General features: G+C 30.8%; 4 protein-coding genes across 8 annotated transcripts; 3 read left to right on the top strand and 1 right to left on the bottom strand.

Annotated features, from left to right (window-relative positions):
• Positions 1-223: 223 nt before the first annotated feature.
• LOC128393695 (nuclear hormone receptor FTZ-F1-like) lies at positions 224-12,922 on the top strand. Of its 4 annotated transcripts, XM_053353908.1 has the most exons (8): positions 224-324; positions 2,478-3,378; positions 3,713-4,344; positions 5,126-5,476; positions 8,663-9,462; positions 11,173-11,431; positions 11,974-12,074; positions 12,168-12,922. In XM_053353908.1, the coding sequence occupies exons 3-8, from the start codon at positions 3,939-3,941 to the stop codon at positions 12,312-12,314; spliced, it is 2,064 nt and encodes a 687-aa protein (XP_053209883.1). In that variant the 5' UTR covers positions 224-324; positions 2,478-3,378; positions 3,713-3,938; the 3' UTR covers positions 12,315-12,922. The 4 variants fall into 4 exon arrangements, with proteins under 4 accessions (XP_053209883.1, XP_053209885.1, XP_053209884.1 ...); XM_053353910.1 differs by lacking the exon at positions 224-324 and having other exon boundaries at positions 546-3,378; positions 8,678-9,462; XM_053353909.1 differs by lacking the exon at positions 224-324 and having other exon boundaries at positions 547-3,378; positions 3,906-4,344.
• A 3,087-nt stretch (positions 12,923-16,009) lies between these two features.
• On the bottom strand, positions 16,010-19,202 carry LOC128393709 (probable insulin-like peptide 7). Of its 2 annotated transcripts, none has more exons than XM_053353927.1 (4): positions 18,762-19,202; positions 17,993-18,264; positions 17,121-17,421; positions 16,010-16,956 (listed from the first exon to the last, which is right to left on the bottom strand). In XM_053353927.1, exons 1-2 carry the CDS (start codon positions 19,060-19,062, stop codon positions 18,083-18,085), a joined length of 483 nt encoding a protein of 160 aa, XP_053209902.1. In that variant the 5' UTR covers positions 19,063-19,202; the 3' UTR covers positions 16,010-16,956; positions 17,121-17,421; positions 17,993-18,082. The 2 variants fall into 2 exon arrangements, with proteins under 2 accessions (XP_053209902.1, XP_053209903.1); XM_053353928.1 differs by having other exon boundaries at positions 17,125-17,421.
• Positions 19,203-19,332: 130 nt separating this feature from the next.
• Positions 19,333-21,186, top strand: LOC128393703 (39S ribosomal protein L46, mitochondrial-like). The gene is made up of 5 exons (XM_053353919.1): positions 19,333-19,529; positions 19,607-19,883; positions 19,955-20,094; positions 20,179-20,321; positions 20,386-21,186. Exons 2-5 carry the CDS (start codon positions 19,657-19,659, stop codon positions 20,770-20,772), a joined length of 897 nt encoding a protein of 298 aa, XP_053209894.1. The 5' UTR covers positions 19,333-19,529; positions 19,607-19,656; the 3' UTR covers positions 20,773-21,186.
• A 228-nt stretch (positions 21,187-21,414) lies between these two features.
• LOC128393704 (estradiol 17-beta-dehydrogenase 8-like) lies at positions 21,415-23,673 on the top strand. The gene is made up of 4 exons (XM_053353920.1): positions 21,415-21,581; positions 21,652-21,974; positions 22,251-22,947; positions 23,058-23,673. Exons 1-3 carry the CDS (start codon positions 21,500-21,502, stop codon positions 22,629-22,631), a joined length of 786 nt encoding a protein of 261 aa, XP_053209895.1. The 5' UTR covers positions 21,415-21,499; the 3' UTR covers positions 22,632-22,947; positions 23,058-23,673.
• Positions 23,674-23,911: the final 238 nt, after the last annotated feature.

The following is a 23,911-nucleotide window of genomic DNA, read 5'->3' as shown; positions in this document are numbered from 1 at the left end:
AAAATATATTGATAAAATTTGGAAGAAAAAAAATCTCATTTCTTCAAATAATCAAGACAATCAATCGAATTAAAAAAGAGAAACTGATTGATTGTTGATTCAAAGTTCCCGTTAGTTGACATTAGTTTGGAGAGAGAACAGTAGGTGGCGCTGGTAAATTCGAAAAAAATTGTTACATTTTTTTTCTCTCTGGTTTTAATTCAACTTTACCTCTTGTCATGTTTATGTGAATAAAATAATAATAAAAAAGAGAAAAAAAAATCAACAACAATTCTGAATGATGATGATAATTTGAAGTCTATGTGAATAAATCCAAAGGAACTGGTCAGTTTGTTTTGTTGTGTTTATCTTTATCTTCTTTCCTCTGTCTCCCTCGTCTCTCTCTCAGCATCTCGTTGATTACACTTGTTATTTACTTGATTAACCTGATTTTCATCTTTTCTATCATCACCATCATCATCATCAATTAATTTAATTATCTTCTTCTTCTCTTACTAGTAATCTTCTTCTCTCATTACTGTGTATTTACCTTTTTCTTTTTCATTTACTTAAATCTTTGGAAAATATTGTAAAAAGCTCAATATTTTCTTTTCTCTTTTCTATTCTCCCATTTCTCGTTCTGTCTATTAAACAAAATCTTTTCTCTCTCTTCACTAACTCCTTTTTGTCTCTCTCTCTCTCGTATAAATGAGTGAGTTTGTTACTATTACTAATAATAACATCTAGTATAAAGTATAATTACAATTATAATCTGACATTTGTCATCACATATAAATCTTAATTTCTCTCAGAGAGTTTTCTCCATCTCCTTTTCTCCCTGTGACTATCCAATTTCTCTGTCTATCTCTCTCTCTCTCTCTCTCTCCATGTTGTTGTTTTTTTCGTTTTCGTCTTCATCTTTTTTTCCTCTGTAACTACTTTTTCACCTAATCATCAAACCTGATTTGATATCATTATCATTACACTGATGCTTATTCTCTCTCACTCTCTGTCTATGGTTTTCTCTCTCTTCCATCCCCATGCATCTTTCTCTCTAACTCTCTGAATTTTATCATCTTTCAATTTTTCGTTTTCTCTTTTTCATTTTTTTTCTCTTTTTCTATGTCATAATTTGATTCTTTCTGTTTCTTTTTTTTCTATTTCTCTTCAGTTCCTTTTTTCTATTACTTAATTTGTTACCTTTCTTCTTTTGTCTCTCCTCTTCTCTCTCTCTCTTTGATCATCATCTTCTTCTTCTTCTTTTCGATCTAAGGTTTTAATCTTGTTTTCAGTTCTTTTTCTGCTGCTGTTGCTATTCTCTGGTTGTTAGATAACTGCATAAATAGCGATACCTTGACCTACTCACCAACTTTACTCTCACTCCCAACTTACTCTTTCTTGTAACTCATGTAATAAACTCCTCCTTCTATCATCTTTCTCTCTCTCTCTTCTCATCTAACCCAGAAAACCAGTTTGTCTGTTATATGTGTTTTTCTCATCATCATGAGTTTCTCTCTCCAACTCTGTCTACATTTCTCTCTTTTTTCCATGTGACTCTATCATATTTTTCTTCTTCACTCAATATTTAGTCTCTTTCTTCCCCACTTCTTATTCTTCACTTTCCTTCCACGATTTAACTCTTTCTTTTTTTCCTCTCTGTCTTTATTATCTTTCTTCCTGTTGTCATAATATACTTTTTACTTTTCTTCTCTCTCTCTCACTTGCTCTCCTTATTCTCTGTAATTGCTCTTCTCTGTCTTTTATCGTTTTTCCTGAAATCATTTTGATTCTTTTTCGTTGAGAGACCGTTTTGTATGTTTATGAGAGAGAGAGAAAAAAAAGAAATAAGAAAATCAGATCGTTCGTCACTTCGTTCTCTTTCTTTTTCCTTATCATCATCAACACAACCACAGCATTAACACCAACATCTTCTTACCTTCTTCTTTTCATCATTTTTTGTTTCTTCAGAATTGTGTCTCTGTCTATCTTCACAATTCTCTTTCTCTTTTGCTCCATCTACACCCTCAATTTGATTCCCTCTTCTTTCTTTCTCTCTCACTCTAACATTCTCTTTCTCTCTCGTTCTCTCGTTCTCTCTTTCTTTCTAATTTCTACTAACTTGAAACACTCTCAAGAGGGAGTCTTTCATGTTGATTTGTCTTACACTCCCCTTTTCTTTCTCCCTTAATTCTCACTTTTACTTTCTTTTTTCTCTGTCTTCATTTTCTCTTCATCATCATCATCATTGACATTGTTTCTTCCCCTCACTCACTCACTCACTCTCACTCTCACTCTATCTCTCTCTCTTTCTTTTAATTCGTTTCTATCTCCCTCTTTCTATTCTCATTCTCTCTATTCTTTTTCTCTCATTATTTTACTAAAAAAATGAGATCGAAAGATGAAAGAGAAAGTGAGAGAGAACAAGATAGACAGAGAAAGTCAAGTCAGTTACTATTGAGTCGTTAGTTGAGTGATAACGGTGTAAACAAATATTTCAGTCAACATATACACACAGTCGTCGTCAGGAATAAACAACAACAACATCAACTAACAACAATCAACCACAAACGTTTTACATTCCAAGGAATTAACAAAATCAATTTAACCTTTATATTAATGTTATATCATCAACTGGAAAAGAAACACCAAAATTATATTTTATTTGTTGTTAGTGAAAATTATAAAAAATATTAATAATAATATAAAATATTCATTCATCTATATGTTGGTGATATTAATCAACTCTTCTTGTGACATTGGTGATTATTACAAGTCACCTCAACAAAGACTTTAAATCAACCATTGGATTATCCTAATCAACGACACCAACAATCAATCCCAAGAGTTATTTTTCTTGTTGTATTATTGATTAACTTACTCTTCTCATCATCATCTTCACATCATCTTCATCCTACATCGTCATTACAAAACTCATTACATCGGCTTCCATAAGTCTGTTAGCAACAACAACAACAACAACAACAACCTAATCATCATTACTCTATTATTTCATCATCATCTTCATCATCTTCATTACTACAACTTTTGTGCCTTTGATTATGATTATTGACCAATAATTAATTTGATTCTTGTTTGTTGATTATTTTTGTGCTTTGGACTTACAATTATTTTTTTAATTTCTTCTTTTTTCTCTTCTCTCTCTTGATTACTTGATTACTTACTTAGAGGGAGAGAGAGGCTTGTGATTAATACACAACAACAACAACAACAATTTATTATTAAGAGATTAACACCAAACATAGTTGCTATTTTATTTTTCACGCTCTCTCCTTTTTGTTTGTGCCTTGTCAAGATATAAATTGTATCCCTCATCATCTTCATCATCAGGCTAATCAACACCATCATCAACAATAACAACAACAACAACTCTGTGACTTGGTGAGCCTTTTATTTTTGTTTATGTGTGTCTATGTGTCTATCTATGTGTGATATTGTGCCTTTAATATTCAAGGAGATTAGCTGCCTGATATTAATTTTAATTTTTCTCCATCGTCTTGAGTAATAGTAATAATATCAATTATCAACCAAAGTTTTTTTCTGTTTCTTATGATCACTTTCTCTCTCTCTCACACACACACAAGCACATACATATATACATACACACCATCAATTGCAATTAAATTGATTCAGTTCAATTTATATATTACATTTTTCGTCAAAAACTTACCTTGACTTTACTTTTTTTTTCTTTCACCTTTTTCCCCATAATCAGTGCATTTTGCTTCCTTTAAGCCACATTTCAATTTCTTCATCTTCACCATCACTATCATCATCAGTAATATTATTATTATCAACTAATTATCATCATCAACAATAATAACAACACCCGAATCTGAATCAATTTTACTTTTGTTTGTTTGTTTGTTATTTTCTTGATAAATAAATATTATTTTTCTTGATAATAGAAAGACAATCAATATCTTTGATATTATATCATCATGATGTCCAATTTAAGTGATCATCATATTGAACCATGCTTCATGCCACCAACAGGGTGTTCATCAAATGAACCAAATGGACCTACCGGTTATGGACATAATCATTTAACCTCTGCCCTTTCATTGGCAGTTCCTTCAATAACCAGTGCTGCAGGTCCACCCGAAACCTCTGATACCAAAGAGGGTATGGATGAACTGTGTCCAGTGTGTGGAGATAAAGTCTCTGGTTACCATTATGGACTATTAACCTGTGAATCATGTAAAGGTTTCTTCAAACGTACTGTACAAAATAAAAAGGTCTATACCTGTGTTGCTGATCGTTCTTGTCACATCGACAAATCCCAAAGGAAACGATGTCCATTTTGTAGATTTCAGAAGTGCCTTGAAGTTGGAATGAAATTAGAAGGTAATATAATACGTTAATTATTTTTCTCTTTTTCTTTTTCTTCTTTTTACCTCTTTCATCTTTATTTTCTGTCTTATTTTCATTATCGTCAATAGTAAATTGCGATTGCAATAAAAACCGCCAAATATTATTTTCTTTTTGCTACTTCTTCTTTGTTTCTTTATGACGAAGTTGAAGATGTTGAAGAGGAGGATGATGAGGATGATGAGGAGGTTTTCTGTTGATCCTGTTTATCCAGGTTTTATGCATGTGTCTCCTTTTCCCTCTTCTCTTGATGATGATGTTTCTTTATCTTCATTATTATTAAATCGCTTATCTTGATTAATATGCTAATTACCTTGGCGTTTTCATCGCCATCATCTCACTTTCTTTGCTTAACATTGACTCTTTTTCTCTTCTTTTGAAAAAGTATTAATCTTTTTTTTTCTTCTCTTTTTTGTCTATTTCCTTTTGGTTTGGTTTCTTTTCGCCATCATCGACGCCATCTTCATCTTTCTTCATCTTTCTTCTTCTTCTTTTTCACCTTCATCGCCAACATTATTATTATTATTACTTCGGATGAACTATTCACTTTGGTAATATGGTTTAAATGATTTGCAAATGATTCGTATCAACGTATCATTGGTGCTACTGTAACAACTTTTTCCTTTTTTTCTTGGATTATTATAATTACACAATTATTATCATACCAATTCTACTGCTGGTTTTTCATTGTTAATTATTAATGTTAATGATGAAATCTTTTCAAAACTCTGGTTTGCGATATTTTGGTCATCATCAGCTGTACGTGCTGATCGTATGAGAGGAGGTCGTAATAAATTTGGCCCAATGTACAAAAGAGATCGAGCTCGACGATTACAGATTATGAGACAACGTCAAATGGTTCGAACCGGAGTGGGTTCTCATGGTAGCGGAGGAGGTGGTGGTCATTCAAGTAATCATTCATTAGGAGAGGTGGGATCTTCATCTCTTGCTATGATTGCCTCCAATAGTAATGGTGGACTAGGCGGTGGGTCAATTTACACACCGGACGGGATCAAGCAAGAACTCATCCAAATTCCTCAACTTTCTTCATCAACCTCATCTCCCGACTCCTCGCCAACCTCTGTACCTACTACCCTTACATCATCAGGTAGGTGCTACTCCGCCAATCGCAGCCAAAAAACCCTTGTTCTCACTCAAAATTCATCATCATCATTATTATTTTTTTATTATTTTCAAATTTATCATTTCATTCAATTATCATCTCTTTTGTTATTCTATCTTTATAAGCCTTTTCTCTTCCTTTCCTTGTTTCAGTAGATTTTTTTTCATTCATTATTTTGAGTACATATTGTTAAGTTTTAATGTCATCATTATCATCCTCATGTCGTTCAGTTGTGGGAAAATCGATGAAACCAATAGAGAGAGAGAGAAAGAGAGTAAAAAAAAGAAAGAGAATGAGACAGACTGATATATATGAAATTATGTAGACAGTTTGATAGACAGAGAAAGGAGGCAAAATGAATAAAAAGCAAAGCTGATTACAACAACTACGGAATGGGGATGACCTCATTTCTGTCTTTTTTTCATCACAGAACGAAGTCTATCTTCATCATCATTATCATCATCTTATCATCTTCCTCTCAATCTCTATTCTCTCTTTCTCACTTTTCCAACTCCCTCTCCCTCTTTGACCTACGTCATGCTCTCTATGGATTGATATTATCGAGGACATGAGTTAGATTCCATGAAGATTCTAGGTCATGAATGATTCTTCCCTTTTCTTCATCAACTACTTTTTTTTTCATCATCTCAGAATCTTCAATAGTAATAATAATATTATTATCATTACTATTGCTCAATATAAACTAATCAGTCTACAGAGTTATTATTATCAAGTATCAATTTAATGCCATACAATTATCAGTATAAACTAAACATTAGTTATCTTAATTATGATTAAATGCATTTCATTTCTTTCACACCAACAATCAAAAAATGAATATTAGTTGAATGATAGTTTTACATAATAAGCAATTCTAATTGTGTGTTAACAGTTATTGATTTCTTTTTTTCTCTCATTTCATTCATTTCTACTTTTATGTTGTTTTTTACAGTTTTTCCATTGTTATGATTGAAAGATAGAGAGAGAGAGAGAAAGGAAAAAGACTAAAGGTGCTTATGTGCTAACCAAAAGAAGAACGAAAATTTGAAAGTAAAAACAGGTAACTGGAAACGCAACAACTGAACAAAACATAAACGAAAAAAGTGAAAGTGAAAGAGGAAAAGAAAGAGACTTTTCTTTCTTTCACTTTTACTTTTACCTTTTTTTCTCTCTCTTTCTCTTCCTCCCCCCAAAAAATTGAGTACAATTAATTTAAACTTGACCTACTTTCTATCCTAACATTAAGTCTTATTGTGTATGTATATATGAGTGTGTATATGCTCATGAGTGAGACTAACTATTGGTACATAACAGGCAACTCATGTAGTAATCATACTGAACTATCTGAGTGAGAATTGAATATTTGGCCGAGTGAGAAGAACGAGCTTAGCACCGATTTTCAACAGAAAAATGGCTGAAACATTTTTCTCTATCAGTTTATCATCTCTCTTTCTGTTTCTCTTTCTCCTTCCCTCTCTCTTTTTTCATCTCTCTCTCTATCTCTCTCCCACCCTGTTTCTGTAACAGAAACTGAATAAGTAAACAGGCCTGTATTCATATTTAGGTCACTCATGCTCATTACTTTTATTGGTGACCTTCAAAACTCAATGGAAAACTTTTTTTCTGACTCTCTCTCTCTCTCTCTCTCTCTCTCTCTGCAACTATTATCAATATATTGTGTGTATATTATCAAAAATATACATACATGTGTGTTGATATCAGTAATAACAATTCATTCAATTAATTGATTAATGGCAGCTACAAATTTTGAAAGACTTACCTTAATTGAATAATATTCAATTCTCTAGGTGTGAGGTTTTTACTTTTGCCTTTTTGTTTTATCATCAACTATGTTATAGTAAAACCCAATTCATACATAATATTTACTCAAAAAAAAATCATTCTAATCATTATAACGATAATAATAATAAACAAATGATTATGATGACGACGTTGTTGATTATGATGATGATTCAAGAATCTGGGACGGAAATGAAAAGAGTTTTCAATTTCATGAGAAATGAGTATGTTAACTTATTGTTATTATGATTGTAGTTCTGTTGTTGTTACTACTATATTGTCAGAATTTTAATCATTCATCATAATCAACATCATCTCTAAATCGTTAGTAACATCACCATCAAAACAATTAACTAAATTGTTTGTATTAACATTTTCCATTGACATGGAATTTGTAAATCTATTAATATTTAAGGAATTAATTTCTGATCATTTTCAAAGAAAATAATGATCACTTTAATTTCAGGTTGATTCTAAATTATGATGAAAGTTTCAAAAAATGTTTCTCTATGTAATTTATTCATGAAATCCTCAGTTAATCCGATAGAAAAGCTCAATATCTAAAAGATTTTGTTGTTAATCTGATCCCAAGGTTACTTTTGTAAATTCGTTGTTTCAATTTATCCATTCTGTTGATTAGCGTTGGTCTAAAAATAGTATCACCATATGATGAAAATAGTATTTAAATCATTGCCCTTAAAGTTAATCAAATGTAATCTTAATCGTGATTAAGACTCTGTCATTACATTTTGATTTAGTTGATTTGCGACAAAACTATGTGACAAAAATTTCTTCATCTCATTGATTTTTTATTCTTCCTCATCCTCTTCCACTTCCACTTTCTTTTCTTCTTCTTTCTCTTGTTAGTCTTACTAAAATATCACATTTCCTCCCCAAAATGATGCTAAATATTTCGCATCATCCCCTTCGTCTTTGACCTACTTTCTTCCTTGTTCATGTTTAAGCTCTGATGCTGAATTATATTGAACTATATCTGAAAAAGATTTGGTTCCTCTCATCATGTTTCTAACCTAAAGGAAAATTTTTCCGATGAAAACTAAACTTTTATCTGCTTCAATTGCACATGATGATGATTATAATTAGTAAATTATGATAATGATTGACAGAGAGAGAGAATTGAAAATGATGATAATCCCTTTTTATTTGCTTCTCATTTAATTATTTTATGTTATTTTTATTTGTCTTTGTTTTCTGTTTTTACTTATATGTTTTTTTTTTTTTTTTCTCTTCCTTTTTCTAATTTCCCTCCTTATCCCTTTTTTATGACTTAATTGTGATTTAATTTTGTCATTAAATGAATGTTATAAAAAAAAACAATTTGTACGATTGGAACGACAATTGTTTAACTAGTTTTCTCTGTCCCAGGACATCATTTTGGTTCATCTTCATCTCAGGGACATTCACAATCGGGTCCTGGTGGTCATCATCATCCTGGTTCACTGGGTGGTGGTCATTCTGGTCCAGGCTCAGGTGGAGCACATGTTGACATGGTTAAATGGGTTCCCTCCAATTCAAATGTCTCCTTAGGACAAACTGGATTACCCAAATCACTTACCGGTAACTCATCATCATCATCATCTTCATCAACAACCTCATCAACCTCTTCACCTACCGGTCACAATGGGGCTACCGGTGGTGGTGTACCAGGTGGCGGTGGTGGACCTGGCGGCGGTATCAATAATAATAATAACAATAATAATAACGGTCCCAACGGTAATAATGGTACACCTACTGGTGGATTACCGTTCCCCTATGGAGGTCATGGGACAAATGAAACCGGTGGTCAACAAGGATCATTAATGTCCAATAATAATGGTACACAAAGTGGACCCCAAGGTTTACTGGGTATACCAGGTCTTAATTCATCAACACCACCCAATCATGATGGTTCTGTTGGCCCAGGCGGTCAAGTTGTTAACAATGGTGGTGGACATGGTGGTCGAGATAAAATCCCAATAATTGTTCGTGAACTTCAAGCAACCGCTCCCGATGATAACGAATGGCGAAGCCAATTATTTGGACTTTTGAACAGTCAAACATATAACCAATGTGAAGTCGATCTATTTGAATTGATGTGTAAAGTTATTGATCAATCACTTTTTGCTCAAGTCGATTGGGCAAGAAATAGTATTTTCTTCAAAGATTTAAAGGTAAATTGAAAAAAAAAACTCTTTTCTCTTTCAATCAAAATCAATCAAATCACAACAATCAACAAAAAACAATAACAATTTAATACAAATTTAAGAGGAAAAGGGAAAATATATTCCCTTGGAAAAGCAAAGAAAACTCAGAATAATCTGAAATGAGGTCAACCGATAATATAATCAGTATCTTTTTTTTATTGAAGAAAAAAAATTGTTCAGTATTTGTGTATCTATTACAATACATAGTGAATATCATGATAATCTGAAATATTAATAGGGAACTAGGATAACTATTAATGTCTATTATCATCATTGATTAGTAACAAGACAATTAATATTATGATGATAGACTCATCTAATAATCAGTAATCGATATCAACCAAATTTATCAACCAACTTAATCATTGTTTTAGTTAATGTATTGATAAGTAATTACACTAATCAATCGTTTCTTTGTTTACTATCATCAATTGATTAATTTACTATCACTAAGGTAACCTTTAACACTTTTTCACAATCACAATTAACTTTTTCATCCTCATCCTCATCAAACTTATCTTCATTTTCTTCCTCTTCAACGTAACTATCATGATTATCATTAGTTAATTTGATACGATTATTATTAATATAATACAAAAATAGCGACCCATATACCTTGACCTACTCTCCCCTTTCTTTTTTTCTTTCTTTTCTCTTTCATTCACTTTCACTTTCATTTTTTTCTCTCTCTCCTTTCTCTCCTTTCTCTCTTTTCTCTCTTTTCTCCCTTTCTTTCACTTGAAATCTAGTTTTAGGTCAAGATCATTTCTTTATCCAAGTCACATTATCATTATCATTATATTGTAATAATGATTATCACAATTATCATTAATTTATCATCATCGTCATCTTATGAGCACGATGACGATGATGATGAAAACTTTGTTCTTACAATTGAAAACGAAAGTATCGAGTAAAAAAAGCTATTAATGAAATCGAAAGTAAAAAAAATTGTTTATTGTCGCCTTTCCCCCTTAATTGTGATTATTATAATTACTTTGATTATCATGATTTAATTTTCCGTGCTCATTATTATACTTGATTATGATGATGATGACTTTTGATGATGATTAGTTTTCAAAATTAATCATAAATCAACAGACACAATAAGGAAAAGTAAATCTTGATCTTTTTTAAAGAGAAATGGATTTGTCTAAATTTGATTTAAAGAATTAGAATCTTTCAATCAACAACAATTAAAGTAAGAAAAAGATCAATATAATATCTTAAATTATCACTCGATTAACTAATAATTATATTATTAAAATATTAAGAAGATTAAATCAAATATGAATGAGAAAGAGAGAGAGAGAGTGAGAGAGTGAGAGAGAGAGAGTGAGAGAGTAAGAGAGAAAACAATTATCACTTGACCTTATTTTTTTCCTCTTCTTATGTTAGTTAATAATAATTGTTACTTTTCTTGGCTATTGTTTAAATTGTTATTGTTATAATGATCATTATTTTAAATTATAATCATTAGAATTTTTTTATCGTTATTTGTTGTGTAATTTGTTGATTTAGTTTTCTGGTGTTACTTGTTTATTAATAATTTGACATTGTACTGTTGGTGTGTTGATTTGCTGTTGATATTATGGTTATGCAATGATGGTTTATAATAGTTGTTGGGTTTTTTGTTTTACTAATTTCTTAATTGTTTTCTTATTATTACCAAATTAGGTTGATGATCAAATGAAATTATTACAACATGCATGGAGTGATATGTTGGTATTAGATCATATTCATCAAAGGATGCACAATGAACTACCTGATGATACAACACTTCCCAATGGACAAAAGTTCGAGCTATTGGGTTTAGCTTTGCTCGGTGTTCCCTCAGCATCCGATAATTTGATTCAATGTCAAGCCAAATTACAGCAACTTAAATTTGATTCAGTTGATTATCTTTGTGTCAAATTTTTGTTACTTTTAAATCCAGGTAAATATTATACAATTTTATTGTTTTGTTCACTTTTATTATTGTATATCTTTTTTAACATCACATTATATTGATAATTTCAAGCACTTTTGTATATACAGAGAATGAGAGAGATAGAAGATAATAATTCTGAATGTTATTATCTCCATTTTTTATCTCAATAATAGAGATAAACTTTGAAATAGATTGAGAGTAAGATTGTGATGCGAAATCAAGTTTTCTTACTTTTCCCTTTCTATCTCTTTCAACCTGAATCACCCACCCAATCTCTCTCTCTCTCTCTCTCTCTCTCTCTCTTCCCTTTCTTTCGTTTCACTTTCTCTACTTGACCTAGGCAGCCAACCAAGGTCGACTCCTTGACCTACTCTCAGTTTTACTTTCTCTTTTTCTCTTTCCTTTCTCTCTCTCTAACCCTCTCTTTTTCATTTCATTCAGGTAGAAAGAAAGAATTTTCTTGTCTCTTTCTACCTAACATACATTTTTTGTTAATTGTTTTCTGTTGTTAATTGTTGTTACTATATTTTCATTATTTATTCATACAGAAGTTCGTGGTTTATCAAATTATAAATTGGTCGCTGAAGCTCATGAGCAAACACAACAAGCACTTCATCAATATTGTATTGAAATATATCCTCAAATAACTGTACGTATTTTAAATTAAGTGCTTCCTAAGATGATTAATTGATCAATTTATTCTAATCAAATATTTTCTCTTTTCTCTTTCGTTTTAATTTAGGACAAATTTCATCAATTAATGGCACAACTCCCCAATTTGAGACAATTAACAATACGAGGAGAGGAATTTCTTTATTATAAGCATCTTAATGGCGATGCCCCATCACAAACACTATTAATGGAAATGCTTCATGCTAAACGAAAATAATATTATTCAGAGAGAAAGAAAGAGATACTAAGGTGTGATGAAAAAGAAGAGAATTTTTAAAAATTCTTTTTCACCGCCTTTCTCTTTCTCTTCTCTTTTTTTCTCCTTTGTCTCTCTCTCTCTCTCCATGTTTTCCCCACTTTCATCTCTCTTTGGTTACCACCACCAGACAAGAATATATATATAAATATAAAGTCTCTATTCTCTCTCTCTATATATTTTAATTATTACCCACTCTCTCTCTTTCTCTCTCCCTTTCCTCTCTCTCTCTCTCTCTCTCCTCTCACTTGACTGATTAAGTTAAATTTTTTCTTCTCCATATCTCCTTTCGATTAAAACTAATTACTAACTAACAGAATCTATAAATTGTTTAATCTCGCTATTCTTTAATTGTGTTGCCAAAGGCTTCTCAAAAACCTCTTCTTCTCTATCACCACAATCATTATCATCATCATCATCATCTCTTTCTCTTCTCTCTCTCTCTCTTTCCCTCTTCTCCATCTTTATCATCAATATTGTTTTCTTTTTTTATCCTGTGTTCCTTTGGTTTATATATCCCCCCTTTCATTTTGAATTTACAAATATATATATAGATTATTGTTGATAATCATCTTCTCGTGTATTTAATCAGCCTAATTGCTGCCTGGTTTTCATTTCCACCATCAACATCGTCATCACCACACACCAATCAATTAGATTGATGACCTAATCTCTCTCTCTCTCTCTCTTGCTCATTCTCTCGTCTCATTACTTTCGTTGATTTTTTTCTACTATACATTTTTACGATCGCTAATTTTTATATTCTTTCTGATTATTAATTGTTGGTTAAACTGCTAATTGTTTCCGCAGGTTAAGTCACATAGTTGATAAGATTATGAGATTAGATATTTATAATCGCGTGTTTTGGTCTAGAAAAGTAGAGAAAGAGAGAAAAAGAAAGGAAAAAGTAAAAAAGATAATTGCTGTTTTTGTCTGTTTCGATTTCGGGAAACTTGACATCGAGAACAAAATTTTCTTCGAGTTTAAGGTAAAAACGTTGATTCGTTAGGAAAACAATCTGATTCATCTGAATGGGTTAGAACTTTATTCCTCCCTCTTCCCTCCCATTGGAACTTTTTTTCTTCTTCTAATTCTTAAGAAACAGACTAACAATTAGTCACGAATTCAGAGACTTGAACAACTTTCTCATTCTTCATGTTGATCATCGGCTTTTTCATGTTGATTGTTGTGAGTATTAAATAGTAATAGGAGTGAACTGTCAAGTTGTAGGCGAGGTTGGAATTAGTTAGAACGGGTTTGTCCAGTTTTCCATCATCATGGTAACTCTTTTCTCTCTCTCTTCTTTTTTTTCTTCTATTCTTTAACAAGGAACTAAGAGTTTTCTTCATCATCATCGATAATTTAACAACGAGTTTATCATCAATAGAAATGAAATCCATCGAAACATGGATCTATTTTAAGAACTCTAATGAATATTGTCTACAAATGTTCACATGATTGTAAATCTATGATTATATTCATTTCATGATGATGGAGATGATGAACCAACCATTGAGAAGAAATCTCAACGATTCTGATTCCTGAGTAACAATTGAAGAGACGAAAACAAATATCATGATGAAATTTCATACTTCTAATGTAAAAAGATTACTATACAATCATCACAACAACAACAACAACAACAACAGCTGATGATGATAATGATGATGAATGGAAAACCAGTTTACAGGTAAACGAGAAGAAATCAAGTTACCTTGAATTAAACGAAAGTTATAACAAGAATCACTGAAGAAGACGAAGAAAGAGAGAGAAAAAAATTCTTCTAGAATTAAAATCGAGTCCAAAAATATATTTTTCATTTTCGAATTTGTTTTTTTTTCTTTTCCACAAAAGTACTAAACTTCAACGCTCGAAAAACAAAATGTTCATTGAATAATCACGAGAACACACATGAATCGACGAATCAACCAAATGGATCGTAGCTTATCGTTCACCTGAGAAGTAGATTACATGATTAATGATCATTTAAAATTTCGTAAAATTTTAAGTTCGAATAACAAATTTCAAGGTAACTGAATCTCATGAACTATATCGTGTTAATTGTTAACCTGAACAATAACAAGTCAACAATTAAAAGTAATTAATGTAATAAATATATTGACAAAAGAAAAACCATCTTTCAAAACTAATTGAAAAACTATTACTGATCAATTGTGTAAACCATTTCATTTAACTAATATAAATTAGTTGATTAACTTTTTCATCTCATTTTCTAGGTAACAATTTACTAAATGTAATAATTAACAAGCCCGCAAGCTATTTAATCAAAGATGATTAACATTGATTTCACATTGGAACAACTATCATTGGAAAAATGAAGAGATTTAATCAATCAATCAAAAATGGAAATGAATCAACAATTTTTATTAATAGAAACAATTAAATTGAATCAATCTCATAAATTGTTGAAGATTATCATTAAAAAAAATATCGTTCTTATTGTTGTTATTTCTTATTGTTAATATTTTTATTAATAACAGAACGTTAATTGTAATCAATTATCATGATGATGATCAAATCAATTTGTTTAAGGCGATTGTTTAATCAACCTTAAATTTAACACAAAAAGTTGGTAACGATAACCAAAAAAAACCAGAAAAAAAGATTTACTTAAACAAGGAATAGTTTTGATTATTTAAATTGTGGGTCATGACCATTTAGTTAATCACTAACAAGTAACAAGTGTAATCAACCTAAATTGTTGCCTGTAAATTTTTCTGCTGCTGATTATTATAATTATATTATGATTGCAATCAAATTATTTAATATACAACCTTGATAATTAACTTTCAACAGTTATCACTAATTATCAGCTAACTTAATACACACACATTACATTAGATTACAACAATTAAGAGAGAGAGAGAGTTGAAACTAATCACAACAGCAACAATTTTGGTGTTTGATTGATTTAATTAGTAACAAATTTTTTCGGTAATTTTTGTGTTCACATTATTATGTATCTGGTCACAAACAAGTCAAATTTGATTGTCATTTAATTGTCACACATATAAACACATACACATACTAAATACTATGCAATCGTTTAATTAATTACAATTAAAACTGTTTCGCCCAAAAAAACACAACAATTTAAAATAAATACACAAATATTTTTATGTATTTAAACTTAATTGTTGGTGTTAACTGTTATTTTAACAGTTAATAATAAGTGTGATTTACCTTGTTGGTCATATTAACTAAATATGATTAGTAAATCATCATCATGATAATAATGATGATGATTAACACCAATCAAATTGATAATCAAAAAGGTTGATTAGATGGTGATATTATTGTTTTTTGTTTCGAGATTGATTGATTTGTTAATTGTAGTAATAATACAAATATTAATTGTAGTAAATATAAACAAACATAAATGAGATTGATATTGATAAGAATTACGAGAACCAAAAAACAATTTCATTTGGTAAATTGTGATTTATCAATTAACATAATCAACACACAACCTACAACAACAATTAACTATAACCACCACACATACCAAAAGTATAATCACACTCACACAATTATAATACACTTACAAACAGTGATGACAATTAAAAGAGTCACAGAAATTAAAACAAAAGCTATATAAAGAAAAATCAAATTAACATTGATTAACATGAAGACAATTTAAATTTTGATTAAGTAGGAGTCTTGTTGAGTGTTGTTGATCATGGTGATGGTGGTGGTTATGGTTATGATTATGATTATGGTGATGATGATGCTAACAATTAAACTTACACCTTTAATTGAAAGATCACACAATTTGATTTTTTGCTCTTTGAATTCATAATTTTTACAAAATGATTTGTTGTTATTATGATAATAATAATGATAATGATGATGATTTGATTTGATTTGAACAATTAGCGTGATAATGAATACAATTGATTACTTTGATTCTTTGACTTTGGCTACCCCATTGATCAAATCAAATCAAATTAAATATATTATTGTTTTTATAATTGAGAACTAATTAGATCAGATAACAATGTAACAATTATTGGAATAATTGTTTGAGTATCATTGTAATTAAAACATACATGAAAATAATGTAAAGTTGACATTGAGTTGAATTAATTATCAGCTCAATTTAGTTTGTTTTTAACTGACTAATTATCTTTGGTAAACATATGAGGGCTTAATTAGAAACTTTGATTGACACAGATAACTGGACATTTGATAATTATTTTTAAGGCTCGATTTGAGATTTTCATGATGATAATGATGACAAAAAAGATTAAAGCTAAATTGTAATCGTAGTAATAGAATTAGTAATAATAATGATAATATTAATGAGAGAGAATCAAATTAGGTCAACTTTACACTTTTCATTGTCGTTCTAACCTGTTTTTTATGCTTTACAACTCACTCTTACCTCATTCACTTTCACTTTCACATTTCACAATAATATCATCTTTCTGTCATCATTATTATCAGTAAATAATTAATATTAATAATAATCATCCTGATATTATGTATCCATTTTGATTAATTGGCATCATTTTCATCTGTCGTTGGGTTATCATTTTGTATCGTAATGAGTTTTGTCTCGTTGAGATTTGGGTTTTGTAATCTGAAAAAGAAACAATCAACAGAAAAAAAAACAATTAGTTTGTTAGTTAATTGTAGCCGTTAATTTAAAATCAAAATTGAATCAAATTTAAAATCCTATGATTATGTTTTTGTTTCGTGTACGTGATAAAAATGATAAAATAATTTGTTTTCACTTTCACTTACTCACATCTACAGATAGATACAAGATAATTATAATTATCTTTGATTGTTGATTGTTGATTAATTGTTGCTGTTAATATATCGTTAACGGTTAACTGTTGCACCGTTGTTGTGGTTGTTGTTTATGATCTGAATCCTTGAACTAATAGTAACTAAATTAAAATAATTGCAGCAAAAAAATCAGGTCAAGTGCAAAAACTTTTCCATTGGCTTCCGGACTTAATGATCATAATTGTAATGATAGCGATAATAATGATTGTAATTGTGATGGTGAAAGCGAGGGTAATTCATTAATTAATCAATTCTGTTGAGAAAAAGAAAAAGAAAACAATTTAAGATTAATATTACATGTATAAATTAAAAGGAAACAATTTACAAATGATAATCATGTGTAATCCAAAAATAAAATGATTCTAATTTTAATATAAGTAAATAACAATGTTAATAATAATAATAACGATAATGATTAATTGTAATGATTGATTTTCGTTTAATTCAATTGACACCTACGTTTATATTCAGATTTGATTGGGTAAATGGTTATCATTTAGTGTTATTATTATTAACTTTGATATATAATTTAAGTTTTTGAAGGTTATAGATGTTGAATTTTGATTGTGGTTGTAATGAAATTAAATCGATTCAATCAATTTGATTAGATTGGTGGTTAGTTAATCATGAAGCCATGCAATCGAAATTGGGAGTTACTTATTTTAATGTTGTTATTGTTAATGTAACTATTGCTAAATTGTTGTGTGTGTGTGTGTGTTTCACATCACAACAATTAGATTGCGATCTTTTTTTTTCATCATTTTGTTTCATTCCATTTTCAAGCTCACTAGGTCAAGGACAATGATTAAAAGTACCTTAATTACCTTAAATTATTTTTTTTTTTTTCTCATATAATTTCCGGTTGATTGTGATGAATGATAATGGATGATGAAGATGAAGATGACGATGAAAGTTTAAGTTCTAATTCGATTATTATGAGTACAATATTCAGCATATTCTTCCCAGGAACATCCATTGGCTCCATGGCAACATTCATCAATTATTCCTCTTTTCCGTCTAACTGAACTCACTGTTTGGCCTAATAGATTCAAAGCGCTCTCTTTACTTATGAAAGCATCGAATGGATTATCTTCCACTTTAGACAAAAATAAACCATCCAATGGAATACGAGGGAAAAAGGAAATGGAGAACAATTAAAATAATGGAAATGTAAAAAAAAAAAAGAAAAAAATATTAAAACGATTATGAGTAAAAGGTAAAAGTGTTAAAAGTAACAAATGAAAACGAAAAGGGTAAAGAAGAAGAGGGAAAAAAAGATTAATGGAGAAGAGAAGAAAAAAAGTCGCCATAAAATAGAGAATAAAATTTGTTCTTTTTTCGCCAAATTTTCACTAAATCTTCTTCTTTCAACACTTGATTAACTGAGCTAACTGTTGATTTGAGGTTTGGAACAAAAAATATATTAAGGCTACAGAGGAAGAAAAAGGAAAGAGATGAGAAAAAAAAGAAGAGAGGAAGATGAGGGAAAAAGATGGAGATAAGTTGGTTAGGTGGAAGGGAAAAGGAAAAAGGAAAAAGATGAAATGGAAAAAAAAATTAAACGAGCAAAAAATGTTCTTTTTTTCTACTTACATAATCCTCTGGGTACTCGATTGTGGGATTCAGCTTCTGAATCGGATTTTTTCACTTTATAAATATCCTTGTTACAAACCCACCTCATATGACTTTCCAATTCTTGGTAACATCTTCTGTGACGCTCTGTGTGCCACAAGGCTCGCCAATCATCATCACTACGATCTTGGAAAACGGTTTCCCAGGTTGTCAGGTCACTCGGTGAGGTGGATAGACTTAAGATGGTCGGAAAGGGTGAAAGGTAACAGAAGATCAATTGAAAAGCCATGAAAGTTAACCAATTTAACGGAGTAAAAGTCATTACAATTAGTAGGAAACAAATTAGTTAATTTCTTTTTCTTCTTTAATTGTTAACACCCTTTTATCTTAATCCACAGATAATTTAGATCTGGTTACAGAGAGAACTGAACTGAACATTCAACAGGCACGAAGAAAATTACACAGTCTCCATCTCTCTGAACGGAAAAGAAAATGAATTGTTCGGTTGCGCATGCGAACAAAGGAAAACCCAATGTTTACACAATTAATTTTTTCTCTTTTTGTGGTCAACATTTTATTTCTCTGATCTTTTTTTACCTTTTTATTGACAATTTATCGATTATTTGTTTCTCTTGTGTCACGAATTAACCTTTTGACGTTTTAGCTTTTCATTCATGGATTTTCATTTGTTTCATTCTCACTCACATGGAGTTTATATGTTAATTTAAAAAGAAGCGGTTGTGTATTGATCACAACTCCATCTACGGATTATCACATTGGATTCATAGGGTAACGTTTTCTTTTCAATTGGTTTGTTTTTATTTTAATGTTTCGGTTTTTCTTATCTTTTTTTCCTCTCTGATTAGTTTAAATCATTTCTATTTGTGTGGAAGCTTTAATTTTGGGGGTTTTCAAAATGCAAGTCAGATTACTTGCTGGTTCCATTGTTGATACTTTTGGTCTTCGGTGTTATTGTTCATCTTCATCAAAATGGGACATTTTTGCTGCTCTCTGTTTGGAGAGAAGACCGATCATCGTTCCTGAGATGAATATTATCGAGAAAGCAATGCACAATTTAACGTTAAATTATGAAAATAGTCGAAGTCTATTAAGTGATCATGAGGTTAAGATGATCAGAGATAAGTGAGTATACTGATCCATTTGGCTCAAAACAAGGTTGTTTTTGATCATTTCTTATATTTCTAATATTCTAGAGAACGACTTGAGAGATTATCTTCTGGTGCTGAAGTTTCCTCTGAAGATTTCGATCAAGCAGCACTGGAAACTGCCCAAGAATTTGAAGACAAATTTAACGAAGAGCTGAAGAAACTTGAATTAGCTCCTAGAAAAACAAGTGAGTCAACCACCTTGTCTTATTCTTGTTAAATTTCCCATTCATTTATCACTTTCACTCTATTTTTTCCCTTAACTTTCACAGAAGACGATGAGACAAGTAACTTCAAATCATTGAATCGATGTCTAGATCATAGATTATTATTTTTTATCAATTCGCAAGTTGGTAATCATGATAAATGGACATTACCTTTTGTCAAAATTGATAAACAATCATCTCTGAGACAAGTAAGTTTTTTTTCCTCTAAATAAACCAATCTTTTAATAACTAATTTTCTCTTTATTTTACCAGGCAATCGATGAACTTACCTCACAGTTATTCCCAGAAAATCAATTAACACTCAGAGTTCTTGGAAATGCTCCTCTAGCTGTTTATACTTACAAATATGGAGCCAAAAACAGAAAAACTCTCGGTGCCACTGGAGCTAAAGTGTTCATTTTAAAAGCTTACCACCTTAACGGTACACCACAAATGGTGGAATCAAACAAGTCACTTTTCCATGATTACAAGTGGTTAACAATCAACGAATCCCGTAAAATAATACCTTCTGCCTTTTGGAAAGTACTTAGACGAAGTCATGTTATCGACACCGTTCCAGAAAATGTCGTGAAAGCCTCACTGGCCGTGGTGACCAGAAAAAAGGAAGAATCAAAAGTGGCCGCTCATTCTAGCAATTAGAATTACCAATTAGATAAACCAACTGTTAAGCTTTGGCCTACAAAAAGAATGAGATTTTCACTCAATTTCGGCATCTTTTTCACCACCTTTTTTAATTGTTATTTGTTTTAATTGTTTCACGGTTGATTACTAACTCACCTGTTGCTTCAGCTTCCAGGTATCAAGTAAATCGTTGATTGTTAACCATACGAATCGTTTGAAATCACCACCAACAACCACATGCCGAAAACTAATATTATGAAACAAATGAAACAACGGAAACACAAACAATCAGGATCAACAATGGAATGATTGTTGATTCTGTCATTTGAATCTGTGGTGATTTCAATCAATTAAATTGATGTCGATTGCAAGAGTGTGTAGAAAATTAAATTAAATTAAAATAAAAAAGAGAAAAATATTGATCAATAAAAATATTCACGGAAATGATTTAATAACAAGATACAAAAAGAATTAGAGACAATCAACAATTAGAATTAAATAATTCTTTTACTTGATCATTTGCTTCTCACTTTTAATTGTTTAGAGATGGAGATTAATTGATGATCGTTAATGAGAAGAATTTGTTTTTCTCTTGATTCTTTTTCTAATTAACCGCCCAAAGGGAAACAGCAAATGAAAATAGAGAAAAAGATCAACGTTAACCAACAATTAAACGTTTCTAACGTCAAGTTGTTGTTTTTTATTCTGTGATTTCTGGTTAATTGCGATTGTTGTTCTGTTAATCATGTTGGGATCAACTGTAATCAAACGATGTCTCTCGGAAAACTTTGCTGGCCGAGTTGCTCTGGTCACTGGTGCTGGTGGAGGTTAATTGTTTTTCTTTGTCTTGTTTGATTGGTTTTGATTCTTATTGATTGTTTTGATTGAATTTCTCAGGTATCGGTCGAGCTGTTAGTTTAATGTTGGCTGAAAAGGGATCGTCGGTCGTTTCGGTCGATATTAATGAGGATCAGGCCGCCGAGACACGGAAACATTGTGAATCTTTCCCCGGTAATCATGCCTCACGTTCAGTTGATGTTAGTTCAAAGGAATCAGTTACTAAATTGTTTTCCTTTATCAAGGAAAATTATTCAACTCCACCGAGTATATTGATTAACTGTGCTGGTATAATTCGTGATTCATTCCTATTGGAAATGTCCGAGGAAGATTTTGACAGCGTAATAAATGTTAATCTAAAAGGAACTTTTCTAACCACTCAGGTGAAATCACTTTAATTCATTGATTGTTTTCTGTCCGAATAACTCAATTTCTACAAATTAGAGATCATTAGCAATCTAACTTTAATTGTTATCTCAATTGTAGCTCGGTTTCTAAAAGAAATCGCCATTTATTCAATGGAAACAAAATCTCTGTTGATCTCAAGATCATTAATCTTAGTTGTTGATGAAATGATATCAAGTGAAACTGTACTTGATTTACTTTAATCAATCTTCACTTTCTCTCCATTTTCATGATTAATTAAAATAACAATTTAGGCTGCTGTTGATGCCATGGTTGCTGGTAAAGTTGAAGAGGGATCGATAATCAATTTGTCAAGTGTTTCCGGTAAAATTGGTAACATCGGTCAATGTAATTACGCTTCGGCTAAACATGGAATCGAATCGTTTACTCGAGTAATCGCAAAGGAAGTGGCCAAACACAACATTCGCTGTAACTGTATCATGCCGGGTTTCATCAACACCCAAATATTGGCACCGGTTCCTCAGAAAGTAATGGATAAAATAATTCCACAAATTCCATTGAAGCGAATCGGTAAACCAGAGGAAATCGCCGAGGCCGTTTGTTTCCTATCCTCGCCTCGAGCATCTTACATAACAGGAATAACTTTACAGATTTCTGGTGGTTTGTTTATGTAATCAAATTAATTACTCCAATTACGTGTGGACATTGATTTAATTACCTCAACGATTATCCATTCTACTAATCGTAATAACGGATTAAAACCTCAAGTGCCAATTCAATCAACTTATTGGATCAATAATTTCAGCTTAACATTTAATCACTTCTATTTAGTCACACATTTGGTATTCTAACTATAATCATTCCCAAGCAATCAGTTAATCAATGTCATTTAATTTTCAACAATCAACATGTTAGTCCGGTGTTTCTATTTTAGTTTGGAACTTTTTTTTCTCTCTAATTTTAACCTCCAAAATGTTGGAAATCTTAAAGGTTGGTCATTGAATTTTTCGCCAAAATTAAATATTATTCTTCGAACGTGTTTTATTTTTTCTATCGAAATTGATTTTTTCTTACTTCTCTTTCTCTTCTATCATGATTAGCGTCATCATCTCTGTTAATATTTAATTCTTTCGCCTTGGATTCGATCAATGGTTCTCTAAGACTTTCGTTATATATTTTTTTCTGCTTCCTCCCAATACCTGTCAACTCAAATATCTTAATCCAAATTGATATCATTTCTTGTTTACCAACATTAACTTTAAATCCAATCAACGATTTCCTGGCAATCAGAAAAAGATGATGAAGGATAATCATGATTAGTTGATGATGATGCAGATGATTAATATTTACCTTTCACCAACCATTTGATTAGAAAGTCAAGATACTTGTGCTTCCTTCTGGATTCAACAAATGGAAATCAAAAACTAGCCCAAGGTCAATGAGAATCCACCTTGATTACGATTCTATCATCACTTTGATTTCCTTGATTAAGAAACAATCAATAAGATGATTGTTAAGTAAACTAATTATCTCACAAATATTGTGACTCCTTAACTTGATGATGATAATTGTATAAGTACAATTAATATAACAAGAGAATTTAATTGTTGATGATTAACTAAGATGGTCAATTGATTTTTCAATATTCAATTTCTAAAAGATATTATTTGTATTTCTATTAAATTGTTACGATAATTATAAAGGGGAAACCTTGAAGTTGATTAATTGTTTCTATTTGATTGAACTAATCTTTTCCCCTCGTTTTCATGGGTGAAAATAATTTTGATTTAATTAATTGATTGTAAGAAAAAAAAAGCTCGAGCTAATTATTGTTTGGTTCACTTTAAAAGACTCGCGCCATTTACTTTCTGGCTTGAGCCAAGTGAAAGTACAAGCGGCTCACTGACTAACTTTAGGTCACTTTGGGTCACTTGGCTTCGGTATCCAGACTTAA

This window comes from Panonychus citri, unplaced genomic scaffold, assembly GCF_014898815.1.
Source record: "Panonychus citri isolate SS breed McGregor unplaced genomic scaffold, ASM1489881v1 Contig00138, whole genome shotgun sequence".
NCBI lineage: Eukaryota > Metazoa > Arthropoda > Arachnida > Trombidiformes > Tetranychidae > Panonychus > Panonychus citri.
This window is presented reverse-complemented; position numbering and strand designations above follow the sequence as displayed.

What these genes read in the sequence shown, in the direction of transcription:
- LOC128393695 (XM_053353908.1), top strand. Translation starts at nt 3,939, where the DNA reads ATGATGTCCAATTTAAGTGATCATCATATTGAACCATGCTTCATGCCA. An exon ending in TTTTCTTCAAAGATTTAAAG is followed by an intron (nt 9,463 to 11,172) that starts GTAAATTGAAAA and finishes TTACCAAATTAG; the next exon opens with GTTGATGATCAAATGAAATT. An exon ending in AAATATATCCTCAAATAACT is followed by an intron (nt 12,075 to 12,167) that starts GTACGTATTTTA and finishes GTTTTAATTTAG; the next exon opens with GACAAATTTCATCAATTAAT.
- LOC128393709 (XM_053353927.1), bottom strand. Translation starts at nt 19,062, where the DNA reads ATGACTTTTACTCCGTTAAATTGGTTAACTTTCATGGCTTTTCAATTG. An exon ending in TCGAGTACCCAGAGGATTAT is followed by an intron (nt 18,265 to 18,761) that starts GTAAGTAGAAAA and finishes TTTTGTCTAAAG; the next exon opens with TGGAAGATAATCCATTCGAT.
- LOC128393703 (XM_053353919.1), top strand. Translation starts at nt 19,657, where the DNA reads ATGCAAGTCAGATTACTTGCTGGTTCCATTGTTGATACTTTTGGTCTT. An exon ending in ATTAGCTCCTAGAAAAACAA is followed by an intron (nt 20,095 to 20,178) that starts GTGAGTCAACCA and finishes TAACTTTCACAG; the next exon opens with AAGACGATGAGACAAGTAAC. An exon ending in AACAATCATCTCTGAGACAA is followed by an intron (nt 20,322 to 20,385) that starts GTAAGTTTTTTT and finishes TTATTTTACCAG; the next exon opens with GCAATCGATGAACTTACCTC.
- LOC128393704 (XM_053353920.1), top strand. Translation starts at nt 21,500, where the DNA reads ATGTTGGGATCAACTGTAATCAAACGATGTCTCTCGGAAAACTTTGCT. An exon ending in GGTCACTGGTGCTGGTGGAG is followed by an intron (nt 21,582 to 21,651) that starts GTTAATTGTTTT and finishes TGAATTTCTCAG; the next exon opens with GTATCGGTCGAGCTGTTAGT. An exon ending in GAACTTTTCTAACCACTCAG is followed by an intron (nt 21,975 to 22,250) that starts GTGAAATCACTT and finishes ATAACAATTTAG; the next exon opens with GCTGCTGTTGATGCCATGGT.